This window comes from Leucopleurus acutus (assembly GCF_964270905.1).
Source record: "Leucopleurus acutus genome assembly, chromosome: 8".
Classification (NCBI taxonomy): domain Eukaryota; kingdom Metazoa; phylum Chordata; class Mammalia; order Artiodactyla; family Delphinidae; genus Leucopleurus; species Leucopleurus acutus.
The window spans coordinates 98,317,197-98,339,214 of NC_139151.1; the positions used below are offsets into that span (position 1 = coordinate 98,317,197).

The 22,018-nt window shown below is 39.2% G+C and overlaps 2 protein-coding genes across 5 annotated transcripts in view; one reads left to right on the forward strand and one right to left on the reverse strand.

Moving 5' to 3' along the window:
* LPXN (leupaxin) overlaps positions 1 to 22,018 on the reverse strand; it is a 43,906-nt gene that overhangs the window by 21,567 nt on the left and 321 nt on the right. Inside the window, exons 1-3 of one of the 3 annotated variants that reach the window (XM_082845596.1) lie at positions 20,690 to 21,280; positions 13,012 to 13,169; positions 7,461 to 7,507 (exon numbers count right to left, since the gene is read on the reverse strand). In XM_082845596.1, coding sequence (XP_082701722.1) covers positions 7,461 to 7,507; positions 13,012 to 13,169; positions 20,690 to 20,705 — 221 coding nt within the window. In that variant the 5' untranslated portion in view covers positions 20,706 to 21,280. Of the gene's footprint in view, positions 1 to 7,460; positions 7,508 to 13,011; positions 13,170 to 18,042; positions 18,526 to 20,689; positions 21,281 to 22,018 lie in introns of those variants that run through there. The other 2 variants (XM_082845597.1, XM_082845595.1) reach the window with 2 other exon arrangements.
* Positions 21,618 to 22,018, forward strand: part of ZFP91 (ZFP91 zinc finger protein, atypical E3 ubiquitin ligase) — a 30,742-nt gene continuing 30,341 nt past the window's right edge. For both annotated transcript variants that reach the window (XM_082845584.1, XM_082845585.1), the window contains exon 1: positions 21,618 to 22,013. In XM_082845584.1, the coding sequence (XP_082701710.1) occupies positions 21,670 to 22,013 (344 nt within the window). In that variant the 5' untranslated portion in view covers positions 21,618 to 21,669. The remainder of the gene's footprint in view (positions 22,014 to 22,018) is intronic.

Sequence of the window (22,018 nt, forward strand, 5' to 3'; positions counted from 1 at the left end):
GATTTTTATTCAAATACCTGCATAATCATTAGTAAAATGAACCACATGTGAGGACACAAAATAGAGTCTAATAAATTCTAAGAAGTAAATCATACAGACCATATTCTATCTACTTAAGTAAAAATAAAGTAATTCTAAGTAATTCTCGGAAGAAAGAAAAAATTAACCATTTTCAAACTATTTAGAAATAGCTATAAAATCACACATGCTCTTCAGAGTTGAAAGCAAAATGTTATTGAAAGGAAAAATATAAATAGACTTAGGTGCAATATTGAAAACTAAAAAAGACCAGAAGCAAATGAAACATCCAACCCAAGACTCGCAAAAAATAAAAAATAAAATAATAATTAAACAGAAGGAATAAAAGCATAAATCAATTAAACAGAAAACAAGCCAAAAAAACTAACAGCTTTTTGGGAGCATTGTATAAATTACCAAGTACATAATAAAATATGGAAAAATCACCCAATAGGTTCAATGAATATCTCAGAAACTTGGTACTAAAACCAAAGACAGAATGGTGTACGTGTGTGTGTGTGTGGTAGTGTGCACACCAGTCATCCAAGAATGGTTCAACATTACAAAAAGGATTATTATAATTCACTATACTAACAGAGAAAGAGAAAATCTTTATAAACACATTGAGACGTACTGAAAAGCAATTGAAAACAAATTTAACCACCATTCCTGTTGTTGAAGATCGAGGAGAAGAAGAAAAATTCCATAACCTGACAAAATATGTCTATGAAAATCTATAACAAGCCTCATATTTAATAGTCAAATATTAAACACATTTCTAATTAAGGGAAGAGGAGGACAAGGCTCCTACTGTCATTGCTAGTCTCCAATATTATTCCAGAGTGCATTAGCAAATGCATTTAAAAGTAAAAATAAGAGTTTTATATATTTTAAAGAAAAACGTAAAGCATTCTCACTCTTTTTAAATATATAATAATATTCCTAGAAAATGAGAGATAAATGATATAACAACTATTATAATGAATTTTTAAAAATCAGGATGGCTACAAGATACAAGAATAAAATGAAATAATTAGTGTCTTTCCTATAGACCAGGGGTAACTGATTTGAAAATCCAATGAGGAGAAAAATGTGTTCACAATACTAAGAAAAAAATATATCAAGTATTAAAGAATAAATCTAACAAGAAATGTGTAAGATTTCTATGAAGAAAAATCACTAAAAAGAAGACCTACCTAAATCAAGATGCATAATATGATGTCAGTTTCTCCCAATTAAACTATAAATTCAATGTAATCCATACAAAAATTATAACCAAATTATTCAAGTTCATAGGCTGATGCTAAAATTCAATACAAGCGAGAACACTCAAGGCAATTTTGAAGGAAAAACAAACAAACAAACAGGGATAACTTGTCCCAGTAGATGCGGTATCCTATAGAGTGATAATAATTTAATTTGTGTGATGTTGGTAAAGAAACAGACAAGTAGATCAAAAGTAGGGTAGACTAGAAAACCCAGAAACAGACTCTGGTACCTATGAGCACTTTGCATGTGGTAAACATGGCATTTCAAATAATCAGAAACAGACTATTAGAATCAAGGTACATGATAACCTATTTGGAACACAATAAATTTAGATCCCTAACACACTGTACACACAAATGTGTTTTTAATGAATTCAAGATATAAATGTTTAAACAAAAATACTAGAAGAAAATGGAGGATTTTTTAATAATTTGGAGTGATAAAGACTTTTCTAAGAAAGGCATAAAACTGAAGTGATGTCAAAAAAGAAAACATATTGATAAACATAGTATTAAAAAATTTAACATGAATAAATATTTAAAACATAAACAATATTCAAATATTTAAAAGTTGATTAATCAATAGTAAAAATATAACCCAAGAGAAACCTGAGCTAAGGATTTTTTAAAAAGTAAGTTTCAGGGCTTCCCTGGTGGCGCAAGTGGTTGAGAGTCCGCCTGCCGATGCAGGGGACACGGGTTCGTGCCCCGGTCTGGGAAGATCCCACATGCCGCAGAGCGGCTGGGCCCGTGAGCCATGGCCGCTGAGCCTGTGCGTCCGGAGCCTGTGCTCCGCAACGGGAGAGGCCACAACAGTGAGAGGCCCGCATACCACCAAAAAAAAAAAAAAAAAAAAAGTAAGTTTCAGAAAAAGAAATTTTTGAATGTTTACTACATAAAAATATACTCAATCTCAATCTTTAATATGGAAATTAAATGGTGAGATACCATTTTTTCCCCATGAATCAAAGTTTTGAAAGATTGACAATATGCAGTGTTGGCAAAAGTCAGGGTTATATCTACACAGATATATTTACATATATTATAGGTAGCTACATAAATTATAAAACCCTTTGCAAGGCAGCATCTATCAATATTTCAAATGCATATACCCTTGGATGCAGCAATTTCACTTCTAAGACTCTATCCTACGGAAAAATTGGACATATCTATAAAGATATAAGTACGAGAACATTCCTTAAAACACAAAAACAGAATAGTTTTTATGAGCAAATTGAAACTAAACTACATGAAAATACAGTCAAATAAATTATGGTCCACCCATGCTATAGAATAACCCTGCAGGTGCTAAAAAGAATGCCGACATAGAATTTTATGAACTAAGGAAGACTTCTAATTTATATTGTTAACTTAAAAAAGCAAGGCCCGGAACAGTATGAAAAATATCCTTCCATTTATGTAATTTTAAAAGCACAGATACATAAGTATGAATATGCATACACAAAGGTCTGTAAGAAGACATACCTACCGGCACAGTTACCTAAGGAGCTGGTAATTAGGTGGTGGGAGGAAAGACTCTACTGGAGGTGGTCTCACATCTTACCCTGTATATCTCACATTTGTTTGACTATTTTTTTTTTTGGTGGTGCCAGTGTGGCTTGCGGGATCTTAGTTCCCCAACCAGGGATTGAACGCGGGCCCAGCAGTGAAAGCACAGAGTCCTAATCACTGGACCACCAGGGAAGTCCCTTCTTTGACTTTTTTTAAAGACTATTTTTTAGGGCAGTTTTAGGTTTACAGCAATATTAAGCAGAAGATACCTCTCTGACTTTTTATATATGTGAGTTTATAAAATAATTGTGTACATGAAGTTGTATTTTCAAAACAAAGGTCCTCTGTACTAGAAAAGAAACAATGATGAAAACAGGTGAGGCGGTAGGGGTGGCAGATGGGGCATCAGCAGTACAATTCTCACGTGTATCTTAGTTATACACAAATGCACACATTCATAAATAACGATTCCATAAACAACCTTCCATATACTACATTAATACAGTTACACTGTTGTGAGTCCTACTAAAATTATTTTTAAATATAAAATTAATATGTTAAATGTAGAACATTTTAAAACTGCAGAGGAATACAAAGAAAAAACTAAACCACACATAATCTTCCTTTTGAGAGGCAGTTAATTCTCTAGACATGCTGGCTTATACATTTTTTTTAAATTTTATTTTATTTATTTATTTTTTTTTTCATTTTAACATCTTTATTGGAGTATAATTGCTTTACAATGGTATGTTAGTTTCAGCTTCACAACAAAATGAATCAGTTATATATATACATATGTTCCCATATCTCTTCCCGCTTGCGTCTCCCTCCCTCCCACCCTCCCTATCCCACCCCTCCAGGCGGTCACAAAGCACCGAGCTGATCTCCCTGTGCTATGCGGCTGCTTCCCACTAGCTATCTACCTTACGTTTGGTAGTGTGTATATGTCCATGCCTCTCTCTCGCTTTGTCACAGTTTACCCTTCCCCCTCCCCATACTGGCTTATACTTTTACACTCTTCTGTGATTGTGTATGATTTTAGAAAATTTGAATATTACTGTTTTTTTCATGTTTTAAAGTTAACATTTTTCCATATCCTTATGCACATTCTTATCTTTGCAAACGTAATAGTTAACATTTATTGAGTGTGTATACTACACCAGGCACTCTGTAAAGGGTTTTACACATGTTCTCTTTAAATCCTCATAAAAACCTTAAAGGTAAGTTTTATCACTCCCAGATGAAAAAACTGGGGCCTAGAGAAGTTAAAAACTTTGCTCTACCCAATACAGATGGCAAATAACAGAGTTTGGGCCTGCAGACTGTGAAGCTTGTGTTTTCTATCACTAAATTATCTTTTTAAATGATATATAAAGGCTATATAGTTTCCAAATGCATAATGTGTCATAATTTATTAAATCAATCACTTATTGTTAGACACCTAGATTGCTTCTGATTTTCACTGTTATAATCAACACTGCTACATAAATATTTGATATTTATTTCCATAGAGTATGCTCTGAGAAGTGGAATCACTGGGTTATATAGGTAACTGACTCTGGAATAATGTTTGCAATCAACATTAACCAAGAAGCTTAGCTAACAACCCACCAAACTGTGTGTGTGTGTGACAGACACACACACACACACACACACACACACACAAAGCAATAAATAAAACCAAATATTCTACGTCTTTCACTAAATATATTTTCAAAAATGACAACAAAGTCTTACTATTTTACTTATTTTTATGTATTTATCAGCTAGGGAAAAATTAGAAGGAAGATGCTTATCTTCCTCTCTGAAGAAAAAAAGACTGTCTCTTGGGTACAACATGTCCTGCTACTGACTCAGCTTGAGCATTTAACAAGGAAAATTTAGGAGGAGGTGGGTCTCTTCGCTTCTTAAAAGCCTGTGCCTTTTGGGTGCAACATGGCCTCCTGCCCCACGTAAGTTTGGGTTGTTTTTTTGTTTTTTTGGAGTAGGGGTGTTTAATCTAAGAACAAAAATGGTCAGATGACTGATTACAAGTGACTGATTTAGTTCTCGGAGGCTTCCAGCAAAGTACAGAGGAGCTCTCTCTCACAACTCCTTTCAGGCATAATCCCTTAGTAATTGCCGCCACAGGCATGTGTCTTAGAAATACAAAAGGCAGCAGGACTGGGAACACATTCTTCTGCCCTGTGCCCCAGTGTAGAATAAATGTAGTTTCTTATATGGGTCTGTATAATCATAAAAACCTGTCCATCTCACAGGTGGGGTATACTTGTGCTTATTGAAAGAACTCTTACTGGTTTCTAACTAGACTCCTAGTGCAGTGTATAAAGAGAAACAGATCATTGCCAAAATACCCTAAGAGTAATTGAGTCAACAATATAAACTTCTAAATAAGAAATAAGAGACCTTGAAGAGCTGATGTTTGCCTCACTACAGGAAATGTTTGTGAAAAGAGAGAAACCTCAAATCAGAGCTCCTTTGATTTGTCCCCAGACCTATTGAAGATGATACAGGCGCTTAGCATGCCATCAGCAACAACTTCATTACTCAGAGGTTTTAATAATACAAATACAAGAGATGCGTTTAAAAAAATCCAAACTTCTCAACTGAGGGGCTTCAATTTTTTTCCCCATTCATTCCTCTGCAATATTTTTATGAAGTCTCCCTCCCTATTCTTACCAAAATTCTTTCTGTTCATATAAAAGATACATTTCTAAATACTACCATATTGTTATATTCATGACTAGTATTTCAAGGTATTGGTACTTTTAAAGTTGAAACTAATGTTTGGTTAATTTAAGCAAGCCAGAGGAAATGCTGGAAACAATGCAGGAATCTTGTTTCTGTGTCTCATGCTTCATCTGTACACGTGAGCCTTGCTGGCTCTGAATTATACCAGCCTCGGGTTTGCATCAGTCCATTACATATTTACTAGGCCACCTGGATTTCATATCACTCTCCCACTCAGATCTACACAATAAGTATCATTCATTAATGGTTAAGTACATCGATCAAGGTCCACTCAGGAAAATACAAACACTAGGAGTAAGAAGAAGGAAGTTAATCCAGAAATTTGATTACACAGGTGATGGGAGAGCTAAGAAGCAAACAGAAAAATTGAGGGAACCCAGAGATTAGCTACAGCAGGAAGCCATGAGGCCAAAGGGACAAAGCAAAGAGGCAAAGTTACCAGAGCCCAGGAGCCCAGGTTAACAGGCATAAACTGGAACCACAGCAGACCTGTTTTTCTCCAGCTGAAGCCATAAAAGTAGATATAACTGCTGACAGAGACACTGTGGAGAGAGAGATTGGGGGAGCAAAGGCCCTAAATTTCCCTGCCTTTCACCCTCCAGTCTCTCCACAGTGCCTCCCATTGGTTGAAACCAGTAAAAGCCTACAGACCCTGGAGCCTGGAAAACCCAACCTGCAGGGTTCAGCTCCCCTGGAGTACAGAGCAGAGCAAGAGAAGAGGGAGAAAGGGGTCTGATGGGAAACAGATCACAGATTTGTACTACAGAGGAGGGGGTGTCAATAAGTTACCATTGGCATGCCATCAACTGATCACAATGCCAGATATACAGGAAAATGGCTGGTGGTTGGGCTGGTTCTCATCGTATACGTTCCTGTGTTTATTAGTATTTCCATTAAAGTCTTGGTTTTCTCAATTTAAAAAAAAATCAATATTAACTGAGAGCCTATTTTGTACCAGGTACTGTTTTGTTGTTATTTTGCTTTGTTTTCATTTTTTTACAAGGGGGAGAGACATGAAGGCCTATGAGACACGCCCACCAGGCAGCTTCCTAGAACTGGAATAAGCTGGCATATGTATTAGTAAACTGGCTTCACTCCCATCAAAGTAGAAAGTGACTTAAAGTGGGGAGTTGTAAAAAGACTTCGAAAGATAGCACAGGTCCTTCCCTTATTTTTACACCGTGTGTGCACTATTGGTTGCAATTCTGAAACCAAGTAATATGTGGTGTAGTACTCTTCACCAAGCATGGACCTTTACTATCTACATTTTCAACCCTTTGTTTCCCAGAATGCTGTCTCACTTTTTTTAAAAAATTGCAAGCTATAACTGAAGAGAGACAGGAAAAGTGGCCTTTTAATTTTTTTAGACTGTCAATTCTGCTTTGGCCAGAAGAGATAATTTAGTAAGTGGATCTGTTTCAATATGTAACTTTTATTAAAAGGAAATCCCTCCATCACTAAATACATTTTGAGCAAATATGGAAAGAAGTATATATTCATTAATCTTCCATGGAGACACACTGCTTTTTAGTGCAGCCCTGATCCTAGGTCTGATTTTGTCGGCATCCTGCTGAAATTTCTTTAGGTGTTTTCTCTTTTGTGAACTGAAGCATGATATCTGAAATGGCTGGGCCGAAACATCTGTGGTGACTTGGACTATTTACACTTTTTCAGGTGGTAAAGGAAAGAGCAGAGCCCACCAGCCTGGACAACCCATCTAAAAGCCAGGCTCCTTGAGAAAGTGCCAAGTCAGCTGGGCAGAAATCCACCTCCGCTCACAGATCATGGAAAGAGGGGGAGGGTAGTAGGAATTCTAATAATAAACACCTACAAAGCAAATTATGGTCCAAACACAGGTGATAACAATTATCTAATAAACTTAATTTTTTTAATATTTAATTAAAAAAATACCTGTGGACATGGGGCTCCTGGATTTTGGTAGTATACACGAGCTGCACCTAAGACATATAAGTGAAAGAGAAGAAAGAATGAATTTCTGTTGGATGCTGGATAAACAACAAGGTCCTACTGTATAGCACAGAGAACTATATTCAATACCCTGTGATACTAACACACCACTGTAAAGCAATTATACTCCAATAAAGATGTTAAAAAAAATATACTGTGGGGCTTCCCTGGTGGCGCAGTGGTTGAGAGTCTGCCTGCCGATGCAGGGGACATGGGTTCGTGCCCCGGTCCGGGAAGATCCCACATGTCGTGGAGCAGCTAGGCCCGTGAGCCATGGCCGCTAGGTCTGCGCATCCGGAGCAACGGGAGAGGCCACAACAGTGAGAGGCCCGCGTACCGCAAAAAAAAAAAAAAAAAAAAAAAAAAAAAAATATATATATATATATATATACTGTGATAAACCATAATGGAAAAGAATACAAAAAAGAATACGTATATATATGTATAACTGAATCACTTTGCTGTACAGCAGAAATTAACACAACATTGTAAATCAACTATACCTCAATAAAATAATTTTTTAAATTAAAAAAAATGTTGGTATCTACACCCAGAGTTAGAAGATGTTTTTAGCTTCTAAAGGGGACGATAGCTAGCCTATTTCTGAAATCTCCTTTCACAAGGCAGAGGAGTACCAGTCATCCCACAGAGAAAGGCCAAATTCTAAGCACAGTAGCTGGCATGTAAACAAATACGGTGTCCCCCTCCCTGCCCTAAAAGCACTGACAGAGAGAAGTCATGGTACTCAGAAAAGAACCATAAAACAAACAAAATGAGTCAGAGCAAAGCCCCTTTAACTAGACAGGATGGTGTCTAGGGGAAGACTATAACACAATTAAGTTTAACATACCAAAAGAAATAATGAGTGACTCTAAAGGGTAGTTGGCCAGTAGTTTATTTCACGAACAAATATTTATTGAGTGCCTGTCATGTGCCAGGGCTGGGGATGCAGGAGTCAACAAACAAAACAAAACAAAGGAACAGAAATGGTTCCTGAGCCTTACATTATGGTGGTGAGAAACAGATAATAAATTAATATAAAAAAATAAAAAAATTAATGAAGGGTAGGAGATAAGAAATGGGGGAGGGATGGCATTTATAAATATATTGGTTGGGGAAGGACTCACTGAGAAAGGGGCACTTGGACAAGGGCTTATAGGGGGTGAGGGAAGCATGCAGATATCAAGGGTAACATGATCCAGATAGACAGCACCCTGCAGCATCTATGGAACAGATAGGAGGCGAGTGAACCAGTGAGATAGGGGCAAAGAGTATAAGGGGCCAAGTCATGCAAGTAGGGTGACCATATAATTCATTATTCAAACTGGGACACCTGTGAGAGTGAAAGACGGGACTAAAAAATAATTAATATTACATTAATTTTTTTAAATATGTATTTATGGACCAAAAATTTTATTTTATTATATTGGTGAACGAATAAACCAGTTCTATTCAAAATAAAATTTTCTAGAATATTTTTAAATGACACACAGCTATGAACATGAAAGCCAAAAAATTTTAAACCTTTCATATTGATTATTGAAACATTTAAAAATAGCATAAGTAAATAATTATTCTTGAGATATAGATATATTTATATATACCTTAATTGGCTACTTAGCCATTGTTGCCTTTAACATTGTGATGTGAAAATTTTTCTGAAAAATGTCTTTCTTTTCAATATGATCTTATTTATTTTTATATTTTTTATAAAATTGCAATCCTCTACAAAGCTTCATTTTATGGTTAGTATATTTGAAATTGTTAACACTGCTTCTCCATAGCCCATAATAGTTTCAACTGAGAAAATACTCTCTCTCCAGATGCTGATGAACCTGTAAGTTCAGAGCAGATTCTGCTAAATGGAAGATATTCTGAATTCTATTTTTTATATTAAAATGTGTAATTATTTCAGCTCCAATATTTTCACATGTGCTGTATTTCTGCCTCCATTCGGCCCACCTTTCTTCAATAATATTTTTACAGGACAGAGCTCTTGTCTCTATTTGTGATGCCTTTTAACACTTCATCAAATGTAGATACTGCAAAATCACAGGCCTTTACAATTTCATCCCATTCTGGTGGGAATATAAATTTATCCGATTAAGATCAGGAGGTCCATCAAAGTCAAGATGTTTCCAAAGCACGATTTTCAAGTTAGGTAATTAAACCATTTGAACTCTCATCTTTTGCTTTGTTGAATTCCTCCCAGGCTTTTGTAGGGAGAAATGTGAGCTTCTTCCTTTTTGGAAGCTTTGTTTCACATAATTGCAACTTGTTAAAAACTTCAAAAGCTGACTTTTCATGCTACATTCATTGAATAATTTGATTAAATATTTCCAACTGATTCTGCACATAATGTGGCCTAAATTTAGGCTGCTTTACAAAGTGGTTTTTCAAAGGCTCAGGCTCACAGGCAATGAAGAGAGAAAATACATACAGCCACGCTAATATACTTTTACATTCAACAAGAGCTTCTGTCACAAAAGTTTTGTAGATGAGCTATATATATACTCTGACTGTGTACAAATATACATACGTATATAATTTGTAAATTTTAACAATTGCAGTTTCTATCTTGATTGGTGGGATACTAAAGCTTATTTGGATGCAGTCATGAATTCTGTGCATATCACAACCAATTCCAAGTACATATCTGCTCCAGTTCCAAGTACATATCTGCTCCAATTCCAAGTACATATCTGCTCCAATTCCAAGTACATATCTGTTCTTACATAGTGTGTAAGAACATTGATTTTACCACTATGCTCTGCTCCACCAAAATCTGTATTAGTATTATCACCCCCCCCAAAACAACATTTTATCTCCATTCTTGAACTTTTCAACTAAATTTACAATGGCATTAACAATCTCATTTTAGACAAAAGAATGAACTTCTAAATATTTTGCTTTGATTCTTTGAATTGGATATAAAAATTAAACCATTTTGAAATTAAATTTTCTAATTGAGGTCTCTAATTGATTTAATCTGGTATTATTATTTTTAATCTGGTATTATTTGATGGCTTGCAAAGGGAATCAATTAATTAATCATCACTAATTCACTTTACTTACAAGCACAAGAAAACTTGGAATTGAAAATGAGCGAAATTAATTTAGAAGAGTAATTTGATCCAAATGGAAAGGTGTGCTTTTCAATGACATGTAAACATACCTCCTGCAGCTTCACATATTGAATTATCATCTGCTGGCCCATTCTTCTTAAATTAGACATTAATTTTTGAAGTAGATCCTGATGCTTCTTCCCCATAGTTGTGTCTTGTGGTTTTCAAATGGACAGTGATAATTCTATTCCCCCAACAGCGGATGGTAAACGTTAACAAATACTTAGATTACACATCCATTATCAACTTTATTTTATTTTATTATTTTTTTAATTTGGTTGCTCTGGGTCTTAGTTGCGGCAGATGGGCTCCTGAGTTGCAGCACGTGAGCTCTTAGTTGCGGCATGCATGTGGGATCTAGTTCCCTGACCAGGGGTCGAACCCAGGCCCCCTGCATTGGGAGTGCAGAGTCTAAACTACTGCACCACCAGGGAAGTCCCATCATCAAGTTTCTTGAGACAATTAAACGTGCAGTTTTGGTTTTGGTTTGAGCCAAGTTTCTTGAGACAATTAAACGTTCAGTTTGGGTTTTGGTTTGGTTTGGTTTGTTGCAAAATTTAAAAGCATTACCAAATAATAAAACTAACAGTTATAGCTTTAATATACAATTAGTGACAAACTGATTTAACAAGAACATTTAGATTATACTGTACTCTATGGCAAGAATGCTCAGCCTCTATTTCCTAGACACAACTTCTATGACCTTAAGTCACAGTTTCTCATATTTCTTTCTGACCCTGAAGAGGCTCCCTGCATCTCACAGACCACCACATGGACCACAGCACAGCATGAGTGGTGCTATACCAAGTGGCCATCAGGGGAAAAAAAATACCTCAAGGTTTTTCCTGCCACCACCTGAGACCAGAGGAGTTAGCTGCCCCTGACGGCTGTGCTTGAACTCTTAGCTTTAACGGCCAGCACCTTGCATATTATCCTTCAAAGGGAGCTGCCAGTTAGATTTTGTCTTATCAAGATCAGGAAATGAGAGACAAGTGGTCATTAGTCTTTTAGATCCAGCTACAATAAAATAAGAACTCTGTTCACTGCACGTGTGTTTTATATGCTACTACATGAGACTGTGAGAGAAGCCAGAAGAACCAAATGGAGGTCTATTAATCCATGCTGGTTTACTTTAATGCAAATACTAATTTTAAAGATTTCACACACACAAAAAATGGAAAATCTGGGGTAAAAGGTAAAGTCAGTAACAGGATGTCAAGAAAGTAAGCATAAACCCAGGCTCCTCCAAGGGAACCAAGACGTAGGTCACCCCATAAAGTCAGTGTAAAGACTGTGGCTTTTATTCCAAATGAGATGAGAATTCATCTTGGGGTTCTGAGTAGAAGAATAAGATGATCTGATTTAAGTTTTACAGGATTATCCTGGCTGCTTTTTGGAGAATAAATTGCAGGGGGGCGGTCAGGATAGGGGATCAGTTAGGAATCTATGGCTATAATCTCACAGTGAGAACAAAGACAATAGCTCCTTAGTAGAGACATAAATGTGTGTCCTTAAAACTGTATGTATGTAGCTGGAAGGAAGAACAGTTAAAAGGGAAACCTACCCATAGGCTCAAATTTCAAGTCTGTGCTACTAGTGATTTCCTTTAGTGTACAAGGATGAATCCGAATATCATAGTTGAGAAACACCAGATATGAAGAGCACCTACTTAATTCCTCTTACACTAATCCATTCTCATCAAGTAACCTTCTAATCATAAAGTAGATGCATGTAGACTCATCCATAGGAAGGGAATACATATATCAGCAAATACTAGTATCTGTTCTACTTGATAGTTTAAACTCTAACCAGAAATTAATAAATTGGATTTCTGGGGTTTTTTTATACATAATCTTTTATAAGTTTAGTTTGTTTGTGATGGTTCCCTAGAGCTTCGTCATCTCTAGATATACTAATTGAATTTCCTAATATATTCAGCAGAAAATAAGAGCTGGAAAGTGGCTATCCTAAAAAATCCTGAGAAGATCTGGCTGAGCTGCTGCCTGGCCTTGCCCAGGTGACCTCTGGCCTTACTGAGTGCCAGTCCGGTCAAACTGCAACATGCATCTCTGATACCCAGATGGTGATATCAGAATATCCCAAGTGAATTAGGGAATACTCTGCCTGTTACCAGGCCCTCAGGAAAAAAAAAAAAAAAAAGTTCTCAAAGGTTTATTCTTTTATGATGATTTTTCTCCATTCTCCTCTTCTTTCTGAAAACAACCACCTTTAACGTATCATTGAGTAATTCTTTTCTCTTTCTTGGATATATGATTTTCCTTTTGCATCATTTTATGTAAGATACAATTAATTTCCAGAAATGCACTCAAATATCTATATTCAAGGTACTCCAATAAATGAAAAGTTACCGGAAAGGGACTTGAGTCATCCGGAATGGAAGGGGCACTTGAGGTCTCAGCATGGTTACTCTCCTTTCTGGAATGCTGATCCAGGGGAGGAGAAGCTGTGTTGGAGTATTCATCACTCTCCTGGAGGGTGGAGTATTCCAGTTCCTCCAACAAGGCATCTATATCAAAAGATACAAGGGAATCATGACATAGAATATGTACGTTTTCTGGAAAAATTATCCTCTTAAATAGCCCCACTGTGCCTCCATTCATCTCCCTCTTCTCTTGGATCTTAAGAGAAGGCTAAATTCAAACATCCTCCCTTACTCCTTATTTGACTTCAAGAATATGGTCTATTCTACCAGGAGATGTTTAATGCCCTCTGCATACTGTAGCCTGCTTCTTATTTCCTATGGTTGCATTCAATTTCATAGTCTTATTCTACAATTTGACTTTTTATATTGCAGCATATTCATTTTTATCATTTATTTAGAGTGGATCACCCAAGAAGATCTCCAATTAGAAAAATGTAAATGCTACATATTTTTTCCCATCAGAAAAATATATGCAATTATATTACAGTTTTCCAAAACATACCTGTACGGTAAAACTTATTCTTAATCCTGATAAGTTTTTTTCTTATATCCCAGCACATAACAAAATTCTCCAAGCAAAGTATAAGTATTCTGTCATTTAAGGTGTGGGGAGAAAAAGGGATTAGAGGGGAAACAGATGTTGCAAAGTCAAGCAAGATGCTGCAGTCCAAACAGCTGAGATTTGTTTCTCTCGTAGTTTTCTTGGGAAAAACCAATGGACTTTATTGTATGAGTATTACACTGTTACCTTTCTGTTTTGAGGAAATTAATATTAATAATAAAATTAACACAGGACAGGCATTGTGCTCAGGAGTGTATATACTTCTTATATATTTAATTATATATTTATATATTTAGTCATCCTCATGCTTTGAGGCAAGTGATAGCATTGTCCTTATTTTGTAGATTAAGAAAGAGACAAATACCTTGTTTAAGGCCACACTGCTACTGAGTGCAGAACCCGGCTTATCCTGGGCTACCTGATCCCTGGCCCCTGCAAGTCAAAAATTCCAGACCCCATTCCCATGTGGATTCCCTGGATCATCTTGGCACGACACTTTCCTTTCTGAAGCTGTCTCCTCGTCTACATAATAAAGCAGTTGTATCACAACAGTATTTTTTTAAATTGCGGATCGAGACCCACTAGTAGATCTCCAGTGGATATCTTACCACAGATTGTAGTTTTTCAACTTTGCAAAACACTGGATTATATTATTTCTAAGGATCTGCCTAGCTCTAAAGTCTTCAGATGAGGAAAATGAACTTTACAGGTCATTAAAAAAAAGATTTTATTTCAGATATTCGGGGATGGGTATTTCTTAATGGCATAAGAAAAGATCTAAACATTTCTTATAAATGAAATCCTCTACAGATCTTTCTCAAGAATCTAGCTCACAAATATAATGAATTTTATGCACCATTTTAGAGATAAGCAAACTGAGCTAAACTCTTCAGGGCAAATGATCCTTCAACAAATAAACTGTAACGGAAAAGAAGAGATAGAGAGGGAACCAATAGGTTAAAAGAGACATAAGAGACTTACAACCGATTTCAATGTATGATTCTTAAATAAACAAGCAAAATCCAAACAAAGAAAGAAACAATTAGTAATACTGAACAGTGACTGAAAATTCAATAAGTAGTAAGTACTGTTAACTTATTTTAGGTGTGATAGGATATTTGATAATATTAAGTAATTTCTGTTAATATTTTGGGTGTGATAATGGTATTTCATGACATTAAGAAATTACTATTAAGGATATTATGGATATGATAATGGTATTATGGTTATCTGTATAAATGTATATATATATTTATGCTGAAATATTTACATATGAAATGATACAATGTGTGAAATCACTTTAAAATAATCTAGGAATGGAAGGAATGGGTGGATGTATACATGAAATAAGATTAACCAAGAGTTGATAATTGTTTAAGGTGATTGATGGGTACATCAGATCTCTTTAACTATTTTCTTTCCTTCTGTAAATTTTAAAATTCTTTATAATAAAAGGTTTTTAAAAAGAAGAGGAAAGAAAAGAAAAAGTAAGGTAGAAATAGAAAGTAAAACTTTTTCTCTCAGGACTTTACTAGCCAAACTGAATGCCAAATCTCTGAGTTCCAAATTTTTATTCTATAGCCCTCTATTAAGATATAGCTTCTTTCTTTTCTATTTCCTAAGCTTTGCTCCAAACAGAAGTCATGGTTCCTCTTGGATTCAAAATAAAAAATTGGGACTTCCCTGGTGGCGCAGCAGATAAGAATCTGCCTGCCAATGCAGGGGACACGGGTTCGATCCCTAGTCCAGGAAGATCCCACATGCCGCGGAGCAACTAAGCCTGTGCACCACAACTACTGAGCCTGCGTGCCTAGAGCCCACGCACCGCAACTAAGAGTAGCCCCCTCTAGCCACAACCAGAGAAAGCCTGAGCACAGCAACGAAGACCCAACGCAGCCAAAAATAAATAAAATTAAATCTTAAAAAAAAAAAAAGGCATTTACAATAAAGATGAGGGGAGAGGGAAGACCCTCTGCAAGAGAAGCAAACCATACCACTAGGAGTAGAAGGTTACCCTTAGAAGCGCCAGCTAACCAGAGTTACTAAAACTCCTTTCTGGGTCATGAGTTAACAGGCCTTTCTCTTCCTGTTTCCTATGAGTGTACATATCACCAACACCCCGAGATTATCTCCCTTTTGGCCAGATGCTGTGATTTGAAGATCACTAATTTCAGCATGACAAATATGGGATTACTGGTGCAGGGTAGGGGGTATCAGACTGAACACGCTGCAGTCCATTTTCATAGCGCCTCATCTGTGGAAATCAAACAGTGTCAACATTCACAGGAAGGGAAGTAAGTGAGGTGTCTTGAAGGTCTCACTAGACTGTAACGACTTCATTCAGAGCCAGAGTCTGCTCCCGCTTCCCCTTTATCTAGCATCCCCATGTAATGAGGGTTTAAGTAAGACTTTCTGGGTGGATATAAACTACTAACCTTGGGGGCAGTACTGCAGAGAGGAAATATTGGCCCGCCTGGGCTGACTTGTCCTCCATGCTATTTCTCCACGTTGGAGAAGAAACACCCACCCTAAGTCTTTTGGGTGGTTATTGAGCCGATGACAATTTGAAGAAGCGATTGAGGTGTAGCTATTAACAGCCTAATGATGTTTAGCCACCTGGATAACATACATGAATGTTACCTTCCAGGCCACTTGGTACTTTCCACATTCCTGGACCAAATTTCTCTACCATTCATCCTGCTGAGGAAATGCAAAACTGCACAAATCTACTTTTTTAAAAAATATTAAATTATCTGGGTTATCCTATTGGCTGGAACACCAGAGCCAACAAACTGCTAAAATGGGAGAACACCTTGTCACTTAATCGGTTTTGGTGTCAGATGCTCCTACGAGTGACACTGAACAAGTTATTTTGTTTTTCTTAGTTTTTTCATTTGAAAAAAAACAGTGGATAAAACCTATCTCAGAAGGTTGCTTGGAACACTAAAATGATTAACATATGTACAAATGTAGCTTAAGTCACTGAATAAGCATTACTCCCCTTGCCGATTACCTACATTAAAGCCATGAGGTAGCCCCAAAATAAAAAAGCAGAACTGGACCCTGGAGGAACTTGTACAGAAATGTGAGCTTCTCCAACCTTCACACAGGATAAGAACTGGGAGTCTACCCCAGATCCAAAATATATTCTACTCCAACTATCAAAATAGACTTTATTTCCAAAACAGTTCAATATTTAGTAAACATTAAATACCCTTCTCCTTCTCATTAACATCTCCTCCCTCCTGTAATTTGCCTTCCTTCCTTCCTCTACTCCTCCAGCTCTCAAAATACTTTTTTTTTTTTTTTTTTTTTTTTTTTTGCCGTACGCGGGCCTCTCACTGTTGTGGCCTCTCCCGTTGCAGAGCACAGGCTCTGGAAGCGCAGGCTCAGCGGCCACGGCTCACGGGTCCTCCCGGACTGGGGCACGAACGCGCGTCCCCTGCATCGGCAGGCGGACTCTCAACCACTGCGCCACCAGGGAAGCCCTCAAAATACATTTTTTTTAATAAAGACAACATGCAAGATGTTTTTTATTGTTGTCATAGGCACTTTTGACATACCCCAAACATACAAAAACCCAGGACACCGTGTAATTATGCAGCGTGAACATTGGGTAAAGGTGACTCAGAGTTAGTAAGGATGACAGCAACAAAAGTTGGCAAAAGATATGGAATGAGTCCCAAGAATGACAGACCTTACATTACTCCAAAGGTTTGAAATCAGGGATCTCTCTGAGCAGTGTGGTCAATGGCTTCACTGCTGGTTTCAATTGCTTTGGAGTGGAAGGAGGTATCATATTTGCAGGCCATGGTAATCTGTTCCTTCAGAATTGCTCTCAATAAAAATCTTAGCAATGAAAGCACTGGAGTAATAGTGCTGTATCTTATTTAATACTAAAACATGGAACAAATGAAACTGCTCTGGCCTTTCTCCAACCTTTGCGAATCCCTCATTCTTGTACTTCTATTTCTTCTCAGAACACCCTTTAACCCCCCTCCTTTTTCTTTCTTTTTCCCCCCAAATCACATCTCTGAACTTGCCAACTCTGTGACCACCCTATGATCTCCAGCAGCCCCCAAGAGGCAAAATGCTCATAATAAAATGACAATTTCAATCACAATTCAGCCCCAAAGTATTTGTGCAGCGTTTACTCTGTGGTTAGCACCAAATTCTCTGCCTATTGTGCCTCTGCATACAGCAAACCCATAGTTCCCCAAAATAACATAGTTCCTCATGCTTCACTCTTGGTTGGCCTGAGGTCAGGAAAGAAGTGAAAATAAAATCTTCCAACACTATCCTCCATCTGGCTAGAAGTATACCCCACCACACATGGAGACGGCAGCCAAGTCTTCATTCCCTCAGAGTTTCTCCTCCAGGAAGCTCCTCACTCACCCAACTCTTCCATCGTCACACACCCAAGATGCTCTGGTACCACAGGTTGTGAGGAACTGTTTTGGCATGTGTTGAAGAAGAGGACCGCAAAGGAACTGAATGAGCCAGCGTGAAGCAGCCTCTATAACCCTTTTTGGTTCCTGTATTTGCTTAGCACTTCCTCTCTTTTGATTTGATTTGGTGAGTTTCTTTCTTTTTTTTTTTCTTTTTTGTAGGGCAGAGTTTTAAAAAATGAGCCTGACATAAAAGGTGAGTAATTGGATTTGAGTTCTGGCTGTGCATTGGCCAGGGTGATAAGAATCAAAACTAGTTTTGAAAAATTTGAGAACCTACTATGTGCCTGGATTCATTTTGAATTCATGGGAATGGCAGATTTGCACTTGTGTTTTTGCCCAGTGTGGGTATCCTGCTGTAACTGTGCATGATGGAATCTGATTTTTTTTTCCCCTGAGGGACCACGGAAGCACAATCTCCTTCATAAAATTTCCATCAGAGTTAACTAGCAACCAATTCATTTTGCTTAATTATCCAGAAATTGTGCTTACCTGGTTTTCTGAATAGATCATCAACCCATTAAAGGCAGAAAAAAAAAAAGAGATACAAATGAACTTATTTATAAAATAGAAGCAGACTCACAGACTTAGAGAACTGAATTTATGGTTACCAGAGGGGTAGTGGTGGGGAGGGATAGTTAGGGAGTGTGGGATGGACACACTGCTATATTTAAAATGGATAACCAACAAGGACCTACCGTACAGCACAGGGAACTCTGCTCAATATTCTGTAACAACCTAATTGGGAAAAGAATTTGAAAAAGAATAGATACATGTATATGTATAACTGAATCACTTTGGTATATACCTGAAACTAATACAACATTGTTAATCAATTATACTCCAATAAAAAATAAAAAGATTAAAAAAAAAAGGCAGAACAGGATTCTCAGGACCAGGTTCATATTTGGATTCTCAGGGCCAAGTTTATTTCAGTGGTTCAAAATGCAAACAACTATAGGGGTCATGAAGAATGAAACTGGAAGATTTAAGACACCAGGTTCTAAGCTGCAGACATTCTCGATTAAGCACAATTCCTGCCTAGTTATATTGTCTTAGTTTCTCTAAAAAGTGACACTGAGGTTAACTTTCACTTTTTTTTTTAACCACTGTGATTTTATTCACCTTGAATAAAACAAAACAATTACAAAAGGCCTACTATGAGAAGGCAGTACATAAAGAACTAAAATTACGGTCCTGTGAAATAGATATTATCCCCATTTTTACCAGTGGTGAAATAGATACAAAGAATAGAAACTTGCTAAAGATGATATAATTAGTAAGTGGCTTTGTTACTTACTATAACAGATTTAACTTCAAAGCCTGTAATCTTTCCTCTACAACACAGTGGTCTTTTTAAGGTTAATCTAAAGGAATCATTCATTCTCCATTCCATTGTGACTCTAAGACTTTAAAAAAATGTTTTTAATGTAAAGGAGATCCCATCTCTGCATTACTTTGAGCAGCCATTGGATGTCAGTGCCATTCTAAAAGTCTGCTCACTGCAAACATAGGTTTGAAAAATTCCCATCCACACTATGCTCAACAGTTTTGACAACTGAAATGCCGTTACCCGCATGAAAGCGCAAAACACTCAACAGAGAATACGAACATTTGCCCAATCTGAAGTGGTAACTGAGCCAAAATCCTGGAAGGAAAAATGCTCTTCAGCATTTGTCTTGCAGATATTGGACTCCATCTGCAGTTTAACTAAATGATTAATGTGAAATTTAGAACTGGATTCCGAGATCTTGTTTCCATTCACTTACGTTGGAGATTTTTAACCCCGGATGCTTTAGTTTCCAGGGGTAAGAACTGTTCCTGCAAATCGCTCCTCGATTATAATGGATGAAAGGAAAAAAGGAAGCAACGCAAAAAGCTCACAGCCATCACCAAATGCAACTTGGAGACAAGCAAACGGAAACTCCCGTTTGATGCGTTAGGGCAATTTAGTTTCACATGCTAGCGGAGAGAAAAGTAATTTCTGACAAAGCTGCTATTCTGACCATGCTTCCTGTGCAGCAGAAACATTTAAAAACCGCAGAAGCAGATGGTTTCAGGGTGGGGAGTGTGAGGGAGGCCTTCAGTTTTCCGGGTAGGTCACGCTAACAACCCTTCACCTCCCTTCCTTCCAGCCCAGGGACCACAGCCAAGTTAAGCAGCCGATACCAGTTCCTCGGCCCCGACAACATCTAGTAAAAAAGCAATTCTACAATTACTTCTACAAACTTTTATTAAGTATCAAATGAGTGGTAGGAATTGTGCTAGCCCCCCTAGGATCCAACGGAACCAGATTCAATCCCTGACCTCCAGACGCTCACAGGTTAGTGGGTCAGACACAAAAGACGAATATTGCAGATATAAACGCTAAGCGGTCCCAGATGAGGTGCCACCTAACCAGACAAAGATGAGGGCTATTACGTGTCCACCCTACAAATGGTTCGCCAACACCAAGTACGAAACTACGGAAAACCCCGCCAGGCAAACCCCACCAGCCACTGGGCCCACAATTGTGGTCAGATCTACGCAGGCGTTGAGGCCTAACCCGGAAACACTGCCTCCCCGGAAGAGTAAATTCGAAAAGAGTAAACTACCTTTCCCATCGCGCATCAGTCAAACACTCCCAGCATCCTCTCCGCCTCTGGCTCCGTATCTTTTTTCCTAAGGCGTAGCATAAGTTGAACTTCATTTCCCAGGATGCCCCTGGGCAAGTTAACCATGCTCATGCGCCAAAAGGCGGGTCCTCCTTGCCCTCACGACCCCGCCTCTGTCCTACCGCCGCCATTTTTTCAGAGACTTTCATCCGGCAGCCGACGGGGCTTTTTTTCTTAAAGGAGAAGCGACAGCTCAAAAAAATTTCCCCCTTCTCCCCGCAAGACCTGGCGGCGCTGGGGACAGAAAGGCTACAGACAGGAAAGTGGGATCGGGGTGGGGGCAGAAGAACGCCGAGGCTACTTCCGCGGCTTAAGGAAGAAGGATAGAAAGAGCCCTTGTGGCATTAGCGGCTCCTTAGGGAGGCAGGTGCGCGCGCAGCCATTCCAGGGTGCGCGCGAGGCGGGGAAAGAGGTGCGTTTTTTTCCCACCAACCTCCTCGCGAGACCTGCCCCTCCCACTGCCCTTAGCGCGCATTGAGCTCCGGAGGTGGGGGAGAAAGGTCATTTTGGCATTGTCGCGAGACACAGCCGTTTAACGGTGAGAACGGGTGCGCGGGGAAGAAAACCTCGCGCGCTCCCTTGGAGCCGTTTCCTGATTGGTTGAAGGGAGGGGTGGGGGAGGGAACCGGTACGCCGCTGCGTGAGAGACCTTGGGGGGCGGGGCGAAGAAGCCGTTCCTCCTCTCCGATTGGTCCGCTGCGCGTCTGTGGCGGGCGCGCGCGCGCCGCCTGCGGTAGAAGGCCTTGAGTGGCAGGGGGTGGGGGGGGCGCCCTCGGAGCCGGGCGGAGGGGAGGGGGGAACGAGGAGCGCCGAGTGAGAGTGAGCCGGTCGCTCCGGGGGGCGGGGGGAGCAGCGCCGCGGCCGCCGCCGCCTCCGCCTCCGCCGCCTGGGACTAGGGGGTGGGGGGCGGACGAGTCCCGATGCCGGGGGAGACGGAAGAGCCGAGACCCCCGGAGCAGCAGGACCAGGAAGGGGGAGAGGCGGCGGCGGCCAAGGCGGCTCCGGAGGAGCCCCAGCAACAGCCCCCTGAAGCGGCGGCGGCGGCCCCTGGGGGGACCACTAGCAGCCGCGTGCTGAGGGGAGGTCGGGACCGGGGCCGGGCCGCTGCGGCCGCCGCCGCCGCTGTGTCCCGCCGGAGGAAGGCCGAGTATCCCCGCCGGCGGAGGAGCAGCCCCAGCGCCAGGCCTCCCGACGCCCCAGGGCAGCAGTCCCAGGCCGCGAAGCCCCCGTCTCCAGCTCAGGGCAAGAAGAGTCCGCGACTCCTGTGAG